This window comes from Alosa pseudoharengus, unplaced genomic scaffold (genome assembly GCF_046254945.1).
Source record: "Alosa pseudoharengus isolate Yale_2024_CS ecotype anadromous, Long Island Sound unplaced genomic scaffold, YU_APseudo_1.1 YU_APseudo_1.1_scf_7, whole genome shotgun sequence".
Lineage (NCBI taxonomy): Eukaryota > Metazoa > Chordata > Actinopteri > Clupeiformes > Clupeidae > Alosa > Alosa pseudoharengus.
The window spans coordinates 37,415,495-37,428,216 of NW_027468859.1; the positions used below are offsets into that span (position 1 = coordinate 37,415,495).

Here is a 12,722-nt window from a genome sequence, read left to right on the forward strand (position 1 = left end):
ATCAACATTGGGCTACTTGTCCATTGTTTCCAGAGTGAAACTTGTCAAAGGTGTAGAAGCGTGAAAAAGGTTGGAGGAGGGATGCACACCCAAGTACAGGCGCTGGCCAGGAGGTTATCAATTTAAAAAGAAAGTACCGATAAGCACACACTCTGATCTCTTAATGCTTTATTTATTAAGGACTGACGTCCCGGGGCATAACATTTATCAAGGTGTAGAAGCCACAGCCTTTATTAAGGTTATAGGTGTAGAAGCCACAGCCTATATCAAGGTTATAGGTGTAGAAGCCACAGTCATCATCAAGGTTATAGGTGTAGAAGCCACAGCCTTTATCAAGGTTATAAGTTTAGAAGCCACAGCCTTCATCAAGGTTACAGGTGTGGAAGCCACATCCTTTGTCAAGGTTATAGTTGTAGAAGCCACATCCTTTGTCAAGGTTATACATGAAGAAGCATACATTAAACTAGTCAGTGCACAAATACAACAACATTCAGTAAAATGCACACGTAAGGTTTCACCTTGTGCTTCAAAAGCTGCACCTTCACCCATGTGCCTGCACATGTACTTCTTCACATGGGTGCGAGGCAGTCCATCTTAAAGTGTATTTGCTTGTTAACAGTTCAGACGGAGCTGACTCAGGATCAGCTGTGACTGGAATGGGATGATGGGTCCACACCAGATCAAAGCCACCAGATGGGCCGCACTTGAACTGCGGTACCCCAAAGTGGATGATGGGAAACCTGATATTAACCCTTAAAGGTGTAGGTTTTTGAACATTCTAAGTTCCGCAACAATTGAAGGTTCTAAAATTCTATGTTGAATTCAATGAACCCAGATATTCTTTAGAACGTTCATTTCTCAACATTCCCATCACACCGGTGTGACGGTACTCCTTTAAGGGTTAAGAGGTCTGCCTCTTCAACATTTTCTCACGTGGTCCTCTCTGAGGCAAACAGAGCCTTCAACTTAAGTGTGGGTCTCCTTTGTGCTCAGAGGATACTCTGTCTTGAAGTTGAACACAGAAAAGGAGGCAAGAGGTGTTAGTCTGTGGATATCCAAAAAGCAGCCCCTGTTGTCAAGCCAATACAAAGCAGTGGAAAGGTATGCATGATATTCACATCTTCTATGTAATTAATTTCATCCAGTACATTATGCATTGTAACATTGCTATTCATCGCCTGGTGTCATGAAGTCTTTAATATGGATTGCAGCCTTTGTCATGTGTGCAGAAGCATGCTTTCCATAATACTGGAGGATGTAGGAATTATGCATTTTGTCCCATGCTTTACCACAAAGTAATTACTGTATCTCTCAAAAGCAGATTGTATTAGTCTTCTAGTCTAACAATTGCTCAGTGTCTAAATGGCCTCTCTGGAACTATGCCAGTTGTGATGCATAAGTAGATTATGTGCAGAGCAAAAAGTAGTGTTGTGTTGTTCCGTGTTGTGTTTTATTGCAACTTTTCATTGCATTTCATTATATTGTTTGACTTGTATGCTATCCTGCTCTATTACGGTTTCAAATGGAAATTGGAATGGGTTCAAAATCCCATAGCTATCTTGGACTATTCTGTGTTAAATTCTATCCTATTTTATTTAATCATATACAGAATATAGTTTTATGATTACAAAATCATACATTAGTGGGAACGAAGTGGAGGTTGTTCTTTGTTATGTTTTATATTCTCAGGCCTATTTGGTAATTTCCTCATTTTGAGAAGGACCTCTCTCATATCCTCTTTCCCAGGCCACAAACCTGTATCATGTTGTGTAATGTCATATCATCGTATCATGCAATATGATAAAGTATCGAACTTCTGTTTAACCTGTATACTGTAGCAGATGGGCAGCATCCTACGAGACCACTTCGCACCTGTCAGTTAACCATCTCCGATCTTTGTGAAAGCTGAGCCTAGCGAATCCCATGCATACCAGAGTGCCGTGACACATTGTGATACAAATTTACTCTGCACGACTCTAAACAAAACGCTCTAAAACAAACGCCTCTAAAACAAAAACTTTCAAAGCTTCCAATAGTCATGTATAATGAGATATACAACTTACAACTGAATGAAACGACCAGGTTTTTGGAGGGAAAGTGGCTGGCTACTATCTAAAGCGCAGCCCGTATGCCACTGCAATGCTCACCTCCCTCGACAGCTTTCTCCTTCGAGGTTGTTGATCCTGCTGAAGCATTCGCTGCACTCAAGCAGTCTGTTGTCTTGGCATCTCGTGGCCCTGCCGTGCCGTTGGGTACATATTTACGGGCGTCTCCTTGGTTGCCTGATCCTAATTTTACCTCCAAGGAGATGGTGCATCAGTTGCGCTGCCTTGACCAAAGGTCACGGTGAACCGCACAGCGAGTAGCCTTGCATCGCTCCAATGGATGTGAAACCCACCAGCTGTGGGGGATTATGTCAGGGTTAGGGTACAGGGGGAACACATGGATGGGTACAGTGCCTTCTGGCAGCCACTCTAGATCAAGTTATGAAATAAGGCTTTGGTCTTAATTAACAATTTACAGCAAAGCTGTTGGTGGCTGACTGAAATGAATCCACTCAGGCTAAAGTTATCCCTCACATAGAAATGGAATATTATTGTACAGTATAAGAGTTGAAATAGAGATTCAGAAAAACACTTCCTGATTGAACAATCCTGTCACTTTTGTTATGTATAGCAAACCTTTCTATTTCATAATCATAAACATATAAACATGTTGTATATTGTCTATAAGTGTTTAGCAAAGCAAACTCCTGAAGGTAAGCCACAAAAACAAAATTATGGAAAGTTCTTCATCAAAGGTTTTTTTTCCTGTTTCCTGTGAAATGTAACAATCAATCAATCAATCAATCAATCAATCAGACAACTATAATATATTGTATTCTCAACTTCAAATGTGACCTCCATCAAGATTTTTGCCCGTCAAAGATGAAGCTTGACCACTTGCATAATTTCCCAACGTCTGAGGCGACTAGAAGTTACTCTTTCACCTGCAGTGACGGAACACGATGTGTTGCATGGAGAAGATATGATGGAACCTTCTACACAACCCAAGAACCTGAAGTGTATGGTACCCTTTCACCTAAAGAGCAGTATATTCATGAGCATTGCAATACCCTCCAGACTGATTTATACCCTACTGAAAACACCCTTTCAATGAGAACTTGCATTTCTTTAAATTTTAACCCACAATGTTGACATTGCAAACCACACAAGACACAACTGGAACAAACACAGCCATTTCACTAATAGATTACAGGACCTGAAACATCGGCAAAAAAGACTAATCATCTCTGATATTTTGGCCCTTTTCCTGTTTAGGACTGCAGATCCACTGACCACCGCAGTCACAAGTGGCTCAGTGGACACACTGCTGGAGCTGCTGCAGGCCAGACAGCATCTTAGAGAGGAGAGTATTCAGGGATATCGCCCAGTGCACTTGGCAGTCATCCACGGGCAGAAGGAATGCCTTAGGATCTTGCTGACAGGTAGTTTACAGCCTCTCAAGTGTATTTCAAACATGACCTTGTTCCTCTACATGCAGTTTCTCCCCCTTGGCCCCAGTCCTCAGCACGTTTCTGTGCTTTGTCTGTGTGCAGTGTTATCTCGTTAGCAAAACACAAAATATATCTCATCACACTGTCGTGCTTTTGTGTAAGCCAGACTAACCCATTACCATGGAGATTTGTTTCATGTGACTGTTATAAATTCAGTTTATGAAATTGTTAAACTCAATACCTGAAAAGCATGTGGTCTGTTTATATCTGTGAAAATATAGTCCAGCCAGAGGTCATTGATCAGCGTGACAAACAGGAGAAAACACCACTCTTTCTGGCTGTGGAGAATGACCACATGGCCTGTGTGGAATATCTTCTGGAGAAAGGAGCTGACATCAACATAGGCAATAAAGACAGAGAAACTGCTCTACACAAAGGTCAATTTCAAAATATACTATGTAATTCCTTGGAATTACCAGTGCATGCAAAGAAATAGGAGGGATAGTGGGATGAGAATAAGGAGGACATAATAGTTGGGGATAGGTGGAAAGAGAGAGCATTAGAAAAACGAGTAGGCTAAAGTAGCCTCATTAGGCCTACTGTACTTCTCCTCATTAGGCCTACTGTACTTCTCCCCATTAGGCCTACTGTACTTCTCCCCATTAGGCCTACTGTATTTCTCCTCATTAGGCCTACTGTACTTCTCCCCATTAGGCCTACTGTATTTCTCCTCATTAGGCCTACTGTACTTCTCCCCATTAGGCCTACTGTACTTCTCATTAGACCTACTGTACTTCTCCTCATTAGGCATCATATTTCATAATGATGTACTCTATCTGATGATCTATTGCTTTAGGTGATGTGCTGTTCATGTATGAGGTCACAAATGACAGACTATGAACTCATGTCAATTCCTGAGGATTCATGAGATATTAAGGAATGAAGTAATACATAAATCATTAAATCATGTACCCTTACCGTAAAGTGAATTTGTTTAATAATACATTAATGTAAGGCATATGAAAATGTAAAAGGCTAGTGGAGACCAAGACTGGCTGATTGATTGTACTATGAATATGCCTGTTTATTTATGACCATGACCTATGACCTTTACGATTGCCCTTTGAAACATATAGCTTGTGAGCAGGAGAACGCAGACGTGGTGGAGCTGTTGTTGACCTACGGCGCCGGGGTGAACAGGGCCTGCTGCCGAGGCTGGACGCCTGTTCACGAGGCGGTGTGCCGCAACAATGTGGAGATCTGTGGAATGCTTCTGAGGGCTGGGGCCAATCTGAACCAGAGGAACAGCTATGGCATCACGCCTTTCTTTCTAGCAGCACAGACCGGCAGTCAAGAGGTCTTGACTTTCCTCATGAACAATGGTGGGCTATGACTGTGATATGCTCAGATGAAGGCAGTAACGCCGAAACCCGTAGGCATGTTATTAAAAGAATAGCCATGTGAGATGAAAGGCTTTTTAAACATATAAACCTCATAAGTGTCTATTTCAAGCATTAAGTTTTCTTTAAAGTATTTTATTTACTTTTTGGATCCCTAAAGGGAAGAGCACCAGAGGAACACCCAGTCCTATATATTTGCAGCACTTGTTTTTAGTTGAATATGACCGTCATATGTTGCTTAGTTATCGTGGAGCAAAGCATAGCCTATCCTGTTCTGACAATGTGTTGTTTTTGTCAGACATCATTCAGTTATTACAAGGGTATTGAGGCTATCATGAGGCTATCATGCTGCTGTAAATATACAATTGTAACCCTGCTGTATTTATCCACACTTGTAGTTGTAACGCTGTAAACCTTTCTATGTGTGTAATTCAGGTGCTGATGTGAACTTCCAAATGAGCGATGGAGCCACTGCTCTGTTTGAGGCCTCCAAAAATGGCCATGGCAGCGTGGTGAAGCTGCTTCTCGCTCGCAAAGCTGATGCCAACAAGTCCACCAAAACACAGCTGCTGCCCCTACATGCCGCAGCCCAGCATGGACACCTGGAGTGAATACTGATATTATTTATACTGGAGTGTATACTGATACTGATATTATTTTAATCAAAGATTATTACATGGCCATTTAGTTGTGTTACAAGTCCATTAAATAGGTTTGATCTGTTCTGTAAAGGCTAATGAAAATGTGAAGAGTGTATGCAAACTGCCAGCCCAGTAAGACTGTATGGTGGATTCTGACAAGGATTTGTGCATCCTGTAGAGTAGTGAGCATGCTGCTTCCAGTCACCAGTGAGGAGAGAATCAGACAGAGTGGCATCAGCCCTCTTCACCTGGCAGCCCAGTACAACGAGGATGAGGTCCTGGAGGTCGTCCTTCAGGCTGGATATGATGCCAATGCCCCGCTCTCTCCGGACCGCTCGTCCATGTACCAGGACCGTCGGACCACGGCTCTGTACTTTGCGGTCGCTAACGGCAACTTGGATGCAGCTGAGATGCTGTTGGAAGCCGGTGCCAATACAAACCAAGACACGTTCAACCCCCTTCTGGTGGCCGTGAGGCAGGGTAAATATGCTTGAAGACGCACTCCAGAATCCTACATCTCTTGTCTTCTCCTCTAAAGTAAACATTCAGAAGAAGGCTTAAAATGGCTTAAATGTAACTTTACACTTTTTTTCTCATTTCGGGAATTGGGATCTATCTGGCCCCGGCCCCTTTCCACATACAGCTGCCATGTTAGCTACTGTAGCTTGTTTGCGTCTTTATGAATAATTGTCCCATCCTCAGGTACTCAGGATTGGTTCTGTACCCCTATGATGCACTAATGGACTGATGCCTCAATTGGCCTGCCTGGGCTGTGGTTGGTTGAAATGTAGATCTAAAGCAGAAATCTTTGGCAATGGCCTTGACTGCTTATTTTGCTTATGATATGTCTTATAAAGCATAGCAGACATCATATGAGCATGTTAACAGGGTTAAAAACAGGATTTTCACCAGAGCGCATCTTTAAGCAGTTACCTTATGGGATTCTAGTTTAAGTAGGCCCTGAGTTCATAAAGCTATTGGAGAGAGCAGTCATCCTACCTGGCCTAAAACAATCAATCAATGGGTATCAATCCTGCAACTTGACAACACCACCAAAGAGCCAGGCTCATTGGTATAGCAGTCAGAGCACATACCAAAGTGAAGACACTCCGTCACAACTATATTTGATTTAATACAAACAATCCATAGACAAAACCGGACTATAAAATGTAAGCTTTCAGCACACTACCTAAAAGTAAGTACTGTACATAAGTGTATGGTCAAGTTTTCAAGTTTATAACAACAAACTTTTTTTATTTCATAAGGGAACATCCAGATGGTGCGATTGCTTGTGGAGCACGGGGCCGACGTCAATGCCCGGATGCCTAACTGTCAGCTAGCGTTCCCTGCCGTGGTGCTGCTGTGTGTGAGATACCCAGCCATGCTGAAGCTCCTGCTGGATCACGGCTGTGATGCCCGGGCCTGCTTTCAGTGCCAGTGTGGCTCTAATTCACACCCACCTGCCAAAGGGCTCCGCAAGGACGACCTTGGGCTCCAGAGGGAGGGGCCCTGCATGCAGGTAAATTAACACAGAGCAGAGGTGCGGAATAGATGACATGGCCATCTACACGAAGCATATGCATACACTGCAGGCTGTCTCTTTGGACATGTTTGTACTCTCAAAAGTCACTCAGAAAATAATTTCTAATCAGCAAATAAAGTGAATCAATACTACATGATGCAAATAGAGGGAAAATATAGTTGAGGTATCGACAAAGTCAAAAATAGTTTTTTCTGTTTGAAGAAGTAAAAAAAAATTTCCCTCAAAGAATTCTCCATTTACATCCATTACAAACTTTGCTGTAATACAGTTTCACTGCTTCCTCACTAAATAGGTCTGATATCTATTGTCTGGTATTATTATATCAGTGTTGTCGTTGGAAACACTGTCTCCAGTCAAATGTCGTCCCTAGTGTTGGCCGTGGTAAAATAGTTATAGCCTTCTTTTTTTAGGATTCCTTTTGCTCTGTACAAATTGTATATCTTACAAGCACCAAAGCAGCGTCCACAGACCATCATGATTCCTCTACCATGCTTGAGAGATGGTGTCCATATATATATATATATATATATATATATATATACTGACATGTCATACTGTATGTACAGTATATCTATGGAAAGTGTCAAGCAATCCTCTGGCATCTTTTCACTTGTTCTGGGCCTCAAAATGTTTCTTCTCTGATCCAAACACGTTGATTTGTTTGTACATAACATATTTCTCAACAACTTTCCTCCTAGTATTTTCTTTCTGTCCATTTTAGCGTTTTACAAACACTAGCCAGTCTCAGATATGGCATTTCTTTGAAACTCTGCTTGAGAGATTTGAGGGCCTCTTGGAGGCCATGCATTTCTTTAGACCATAATCAATTCCACAAATGCTGACGTTTCAGACACTTGTGTATCTGAAGAAGGTGTGTTTAAACAGTTTTCAGTCTCTGAAATATTTTCAAATAATTAGTTACCTTTTAAAACATGATATTTTAGGATTAGTTGACATAACGTTCCGTGGAAATACGGTATAAGTGATGGTCGCAGAATATGGACCTCTTATGCCTATGTAATTATTCCATTCAAATTCAGCCATTTCCAGCTGTAACAGTAAGTTACAACATAAATAATGTCTATGCTTTATTTTAAAAAGCACAATGTTCTTTCAAAAACAAGGAAATGCCTCATTGAGTCCAAATTTGTCTAGCAGTATGTTTAACTATGTTTGACAAATAATAGTTGGCAAAAACAGGATATGCAGGTAGAGTTTCAGTTACACTGACTCCAAATGTGTCTGTTGTTATGTGTCGTGCTCTCCCCTGCAGTTCTGTGAGATGATCTCTGCTCCCTCAGTCTGCGGCTGGGCAGGTCCCATCATTGACCTCCTCCAGGACTACATGGCACACGTGAAGCTCTGTTCCAGACTCAAACAACTGCTAGACAGCCACCAGGACTGGGTTGGAGTAAAGGAAAGGGCTAGTGAGTTATGGTTATTTATAATCAAAAGTTTTTTTATTGACCTGTTACTTGCAAAAGCACCACATTAACATAAAGCACAGACTTAAACAAAATAAACACATAAAATACTTTGTCCCATCACCAGACTTGAACAAATCATCCCACATACATTGCATTACATAACATAATAGTCCCTCTACCCTGGCTGAGGGTATTAGGCTTCTGCTAAAACAGGCTTTGTTGCACCTCAGAGTTCTAGTGCCTCCACCCAGGGGGCAGAGCATAGCAGTGGCCACTGAGTGGGTGGGTGGTATCCTGTGTTATTGTATGTGTGATTCATGTGTGGGCTTTGTGGTTTTGCCCTAGAACAGGGGTGGCTAACCAGTCCAACATGAAGAGCCAAAAAAGAAAAATTCTGCACCACTCAAAAGAGCTGCAGAGCAAAAAGGTTGCTCACACTATGGCAGCAACAGTGACTTATAGGCCTAATGAGACATAGGGTTACAGTTTAAAAATCTCTTCTCTTTTTCATTTAAAGCGGGATAGCGTAGCCTATCTAAGACACATCACAAATCCCCCATCACTGAATAACTTATTAGCATGAGCAATGTTCCAACTGACGTGATGCCAACGTGACTTTACAACGTGGGGTCCTTTTCATTTTTTTCTGAATCTGTGTGATGGGCAAAACTGAGTTTATTGTCTGTTGTGATTCCAAGGTATTTGAAACGGTCGACCCCTAATGATGGGGTGTCAGGACACCCAAAGACCATTTCTGTTGTTTTATTGGGATGGGGTCGTCTTTCCCATTTACGTTCCATGGAATGACTCAGGTGATAATGCATGGGGCAACTTTTTGAGCAGTGTTGCAGAGCAACCACATCCAGTTTAATTTGTTCTGATTGGACGATCATGATGATTTGCCCACTGATGAATTTGCCCAATATCAATAGGAACATGCCAGAACCACAATAATGAGATACATTGCCCAGCAATATTGCTAAATAATGTATGATCAGCTTAATAGACCTGTTACTGTTCACCTGTATATTCATAGACATCTTGCCCCCTGTTTATCATGACATATTACCATGACTCACATATCTGGGAATGCAACACCAGAGCCTTCACAAATAGTTGCACACTCAAACAAAGATTATACTTACAAGATGTTTTCAGAGAAAATACAATACAGAGGCATGTACTCTCCATCTACTAACATGATGATGATGATGATGATGATGATGATGATGATGAATGTTCAAGAGCACCAAATATACGACTACTGTGATGATTAGATCATTGATATTGTGTCTTTTCTGATGATTACAGAGAACCCTCCATCCCTCAGGCATCTGTGCCGGCAGCAGATCCGCCAGGAGGCTGGTCTTCAGAGGCTGCTGCTCCTCCGCACGCTCCCTCTTCCCAGAAGACTAATCAGATACCTCCACTATGATGAATGAGCCGGCCTCCCTCATCCCACCCGTCATAGCGGATCATTATTAAACACCTGACATGATGGGCACAGTCCCACTAGGAGAAATGAACAATAGCAGAGATGTAGACTTAAACCTTTAATGAAGAGCCTGAACCTGTGTGCCTATTAGTTTGTAGTAGTACACAAATCTCAATAATATAAGTGTACGTGCATAATGTTGATAAATCTAATGTTGATAAATTCTTATGAAAATTCATTACCATATCACAAAATACTCATTACGTCTTTACTAACCCATCAATGTTGTGACCAGTGCTGCAGTACAGTGGACTGTCCTTTCCCTTCTCCGCCGGTGGATTACATCACGGCGTCCCCTTGAGAAGCTCACTTCCTGTACCCTTTCACCACGGGCTCTCTGTAGTGTCCTGCAGCAGCTGCACTGAGCCAGGATGCCTCGGAGGTCACGGGGGCGGGGCCGGTGGCACCCAGGGTGCGGATGCACCGGCTTTACAGGTTACTGCATACTTCAGGGAACACCAAAAATATCCGCCGTTTAGCCAAGTGTGAGGAGCTACTGTAAGGGGATCCCGTGTACACACAGTTACGTGTGCAAGGTGCCAAACAACAGAGAGTAGTGTATTTACTCCCTTTCCTAACTTGTTTTTGTTGTTGTTTTTCTTTGGGATTTGGTGCAAATATTGTAAATCAGACTATTTCAGGCATCTGCAACATGTAATTAATTGTTATTGTCCATCATGTAAAGTTTGAATTAAAGGTTGTACAAATATGTGACAAAAAATATGCCATATGGTTCAAGAAGAGACCTTGAAAGAGGTAATAACACCCATACCAAACTAAGCTGATTGAAATGTGTGCACCTATACTCTCTCTGTTGGCATTTACTGAAGCAAATGCAAAGGTTTGTCGTATGCTGAAAGTCTTCCATCCCTGTTCTGTTATCAGTGACCATTTAGACTAGCTGAAAACTCCTGATTTGCTTGCCCTGGAATTAGATAAAATATTTTCAGTTGAGAGGGCCAGCAGCACTTGAGTTAATTGTGCCACCATATTTTACGAAATATTTGAAAAGTACTTCAATATGAATATACATAAACAATAGGCAGCCTTACTATGGATATCAATCCCAAAACATAAATGATGGGCAACCTTACAATGGATCAACATGTGCAGTGCAATCTTCTTATTATGTCCTCGCCTTACCTGTGAACTTAAAAAAGAAATCCAATAGCATGACACAGCCATTGGGTGGCACTGCAGCTCCTTGTTGAGAGTTTGTATTCCAGTTTTGGACAGGGCCTAGCATTTTCCTATTAGAAAAAAAAATGATGGCAATGAAATGAACTAGTAGCTCTTCAAGAGGCAAATGCATTTTCAATCTATCTATTTACTTATCTATCTATTTAGCTATCTATCTAAGTGCACTTGCTATGATTTATTGTCACTGAGGTTTGGCGTCTGGTATGGTGCTCAATGAGACATGCTGCAATCCTAATGCCTCAAAACTCTTAACATCTGGTAAACATGTGTTTGGTTCATAAGTGTTCTCGAGCAGCTTTGCAATGCTGACATTGTTCTCAAATACAGTGTTGCGCTCTAAAGATTAATCTCCAATGCCAGACCCTGATGCTCTGTTTGCGCGTTCTTTCAGTCATGCTGAGTTTTCAGGGTATGTTTTTTTTTTTAGACCCTTTTAGATCTTTTTTCAGAAAAGTCAACACAGCCTATCTATTACCCTGTCACAGACTCAAGGGGAGAGCTATATCACTGTTTGGTTAAGGAGAAAGTCTCGAATTGACAAATAAAAAGTGCTGCCCAAAGACCGACGCTTTGAAAGCACTCTCCATCACTGGTGTCTGAGCGAGTGGCAACACAGCACTGTAGGACGAGCTAGCTGGCTCCACTACTGACCAGGCTACTGTTTAGACGTTCCCTCGTTCTCTCTCCCCCTCGGCTTGGATGTGTATCTCTTTTCCTCTGTTTACTCTTTCCTCCTTTGCTATTCTCTTCCTCTCAGTGTCGTTCCTTTTCTCCAGCCTCCACATTTATCCTTCCATCTCTACCATCTTCTCCTTTTCTTGTGTGCACGTGTGTGTGTGTGTGTGTGTGTGCGTGCGTGCGTTGTGATTGTGTGTATGTGTTTGTGAGTGTGTGTGCGTGCACGCACGCACGTGCCATTCTGAGAACTGGCGTGCTCACCTGCATTTCTTTTCTTTTCTTTTTTTTTGCTGTAGGTAAAAGGATTCTTTCAGCTCTCACATTTTAATCTCTCAGCTGGCAGTCGAGAATTCCAACACCAGAGAGAATTTCAGTTACAGTAAACCTACATATTGTTTGTACCAGATTGAAAAAAATAACTATAGAGGACAAAATTAGCTTAACGAGGCTTTTGCATCTTAAAAAGGAGAGTGCCACAGCCACACTGCTCTCCTTTCCCCCTTCTCTAAATGTCACAATCTTGCATGCATAAGTAAGCAAAGAATAGCACAAAAACGCATAATTGACAAGGCTGTAGCACATTGCTTCATGGAGACAGGCAGGCATCCATTTTTGGAAGCAGTCAGTAGCGTAGGGTTTGGATGAGGCCATACTCTCTGTAGATTCGTTTTTACAGGCACTCTCCCAACAACCATCCCTGCTCGAGATGAGTAACTCAATCAGACTACCAGACACTCAGGCAAAAGACAGTGAAGGAGAGTCTGGTCAGCTTGCTCTCCAGCGGAATGCTGCACTTTTGGTCGGGTGGGGCGGTGTGTTGGTGGGGGAGGGAGGGGGAATTG

General features: G+C 42.1%; 1 protein-coding gene across 1 annotated transcript; it reads left to right on the forward strand.

The window, feature by feature from the left end:
• Nucleotides 1-907: 907 nt before the first annotated feature.
• On the forward strand, nucleotides 908-10,641 carry LOC143109607 (ankyrin repeat and SOCS box protein 2-like). Its single transcript, XM_076272385.1, has 10 exons — nucleotides 908-1,101; nucleotides 2,911-3,064; nucleotides 3,321-3,487; nucleotides 3,778-3,933; nucleotides 4,633-4,878; nucleotides 5,332-5,503; nucleotides 5,716-6,017; nucleotides 6,803-7,056; nucleotides 8,354-8,507; nucleotides 9,819-10,641. Exons 2-10 carry the CDS (start codon nucleotides 2,928-2,930, stop codon nucleotides 9,947-9,949), a joined length of 1,719 nt encoding a protein of 572 aa, XP_076128500.1. The 5' UTR covers nucleotides 908-1,101; nucleotides 2,911-2,927; the 3' UTR covers nucleotides 9,950-10,641.
• The last annotated feature ends 2,081 nt before the right edge of the window (nucleotides 10,642-12,722 follow it).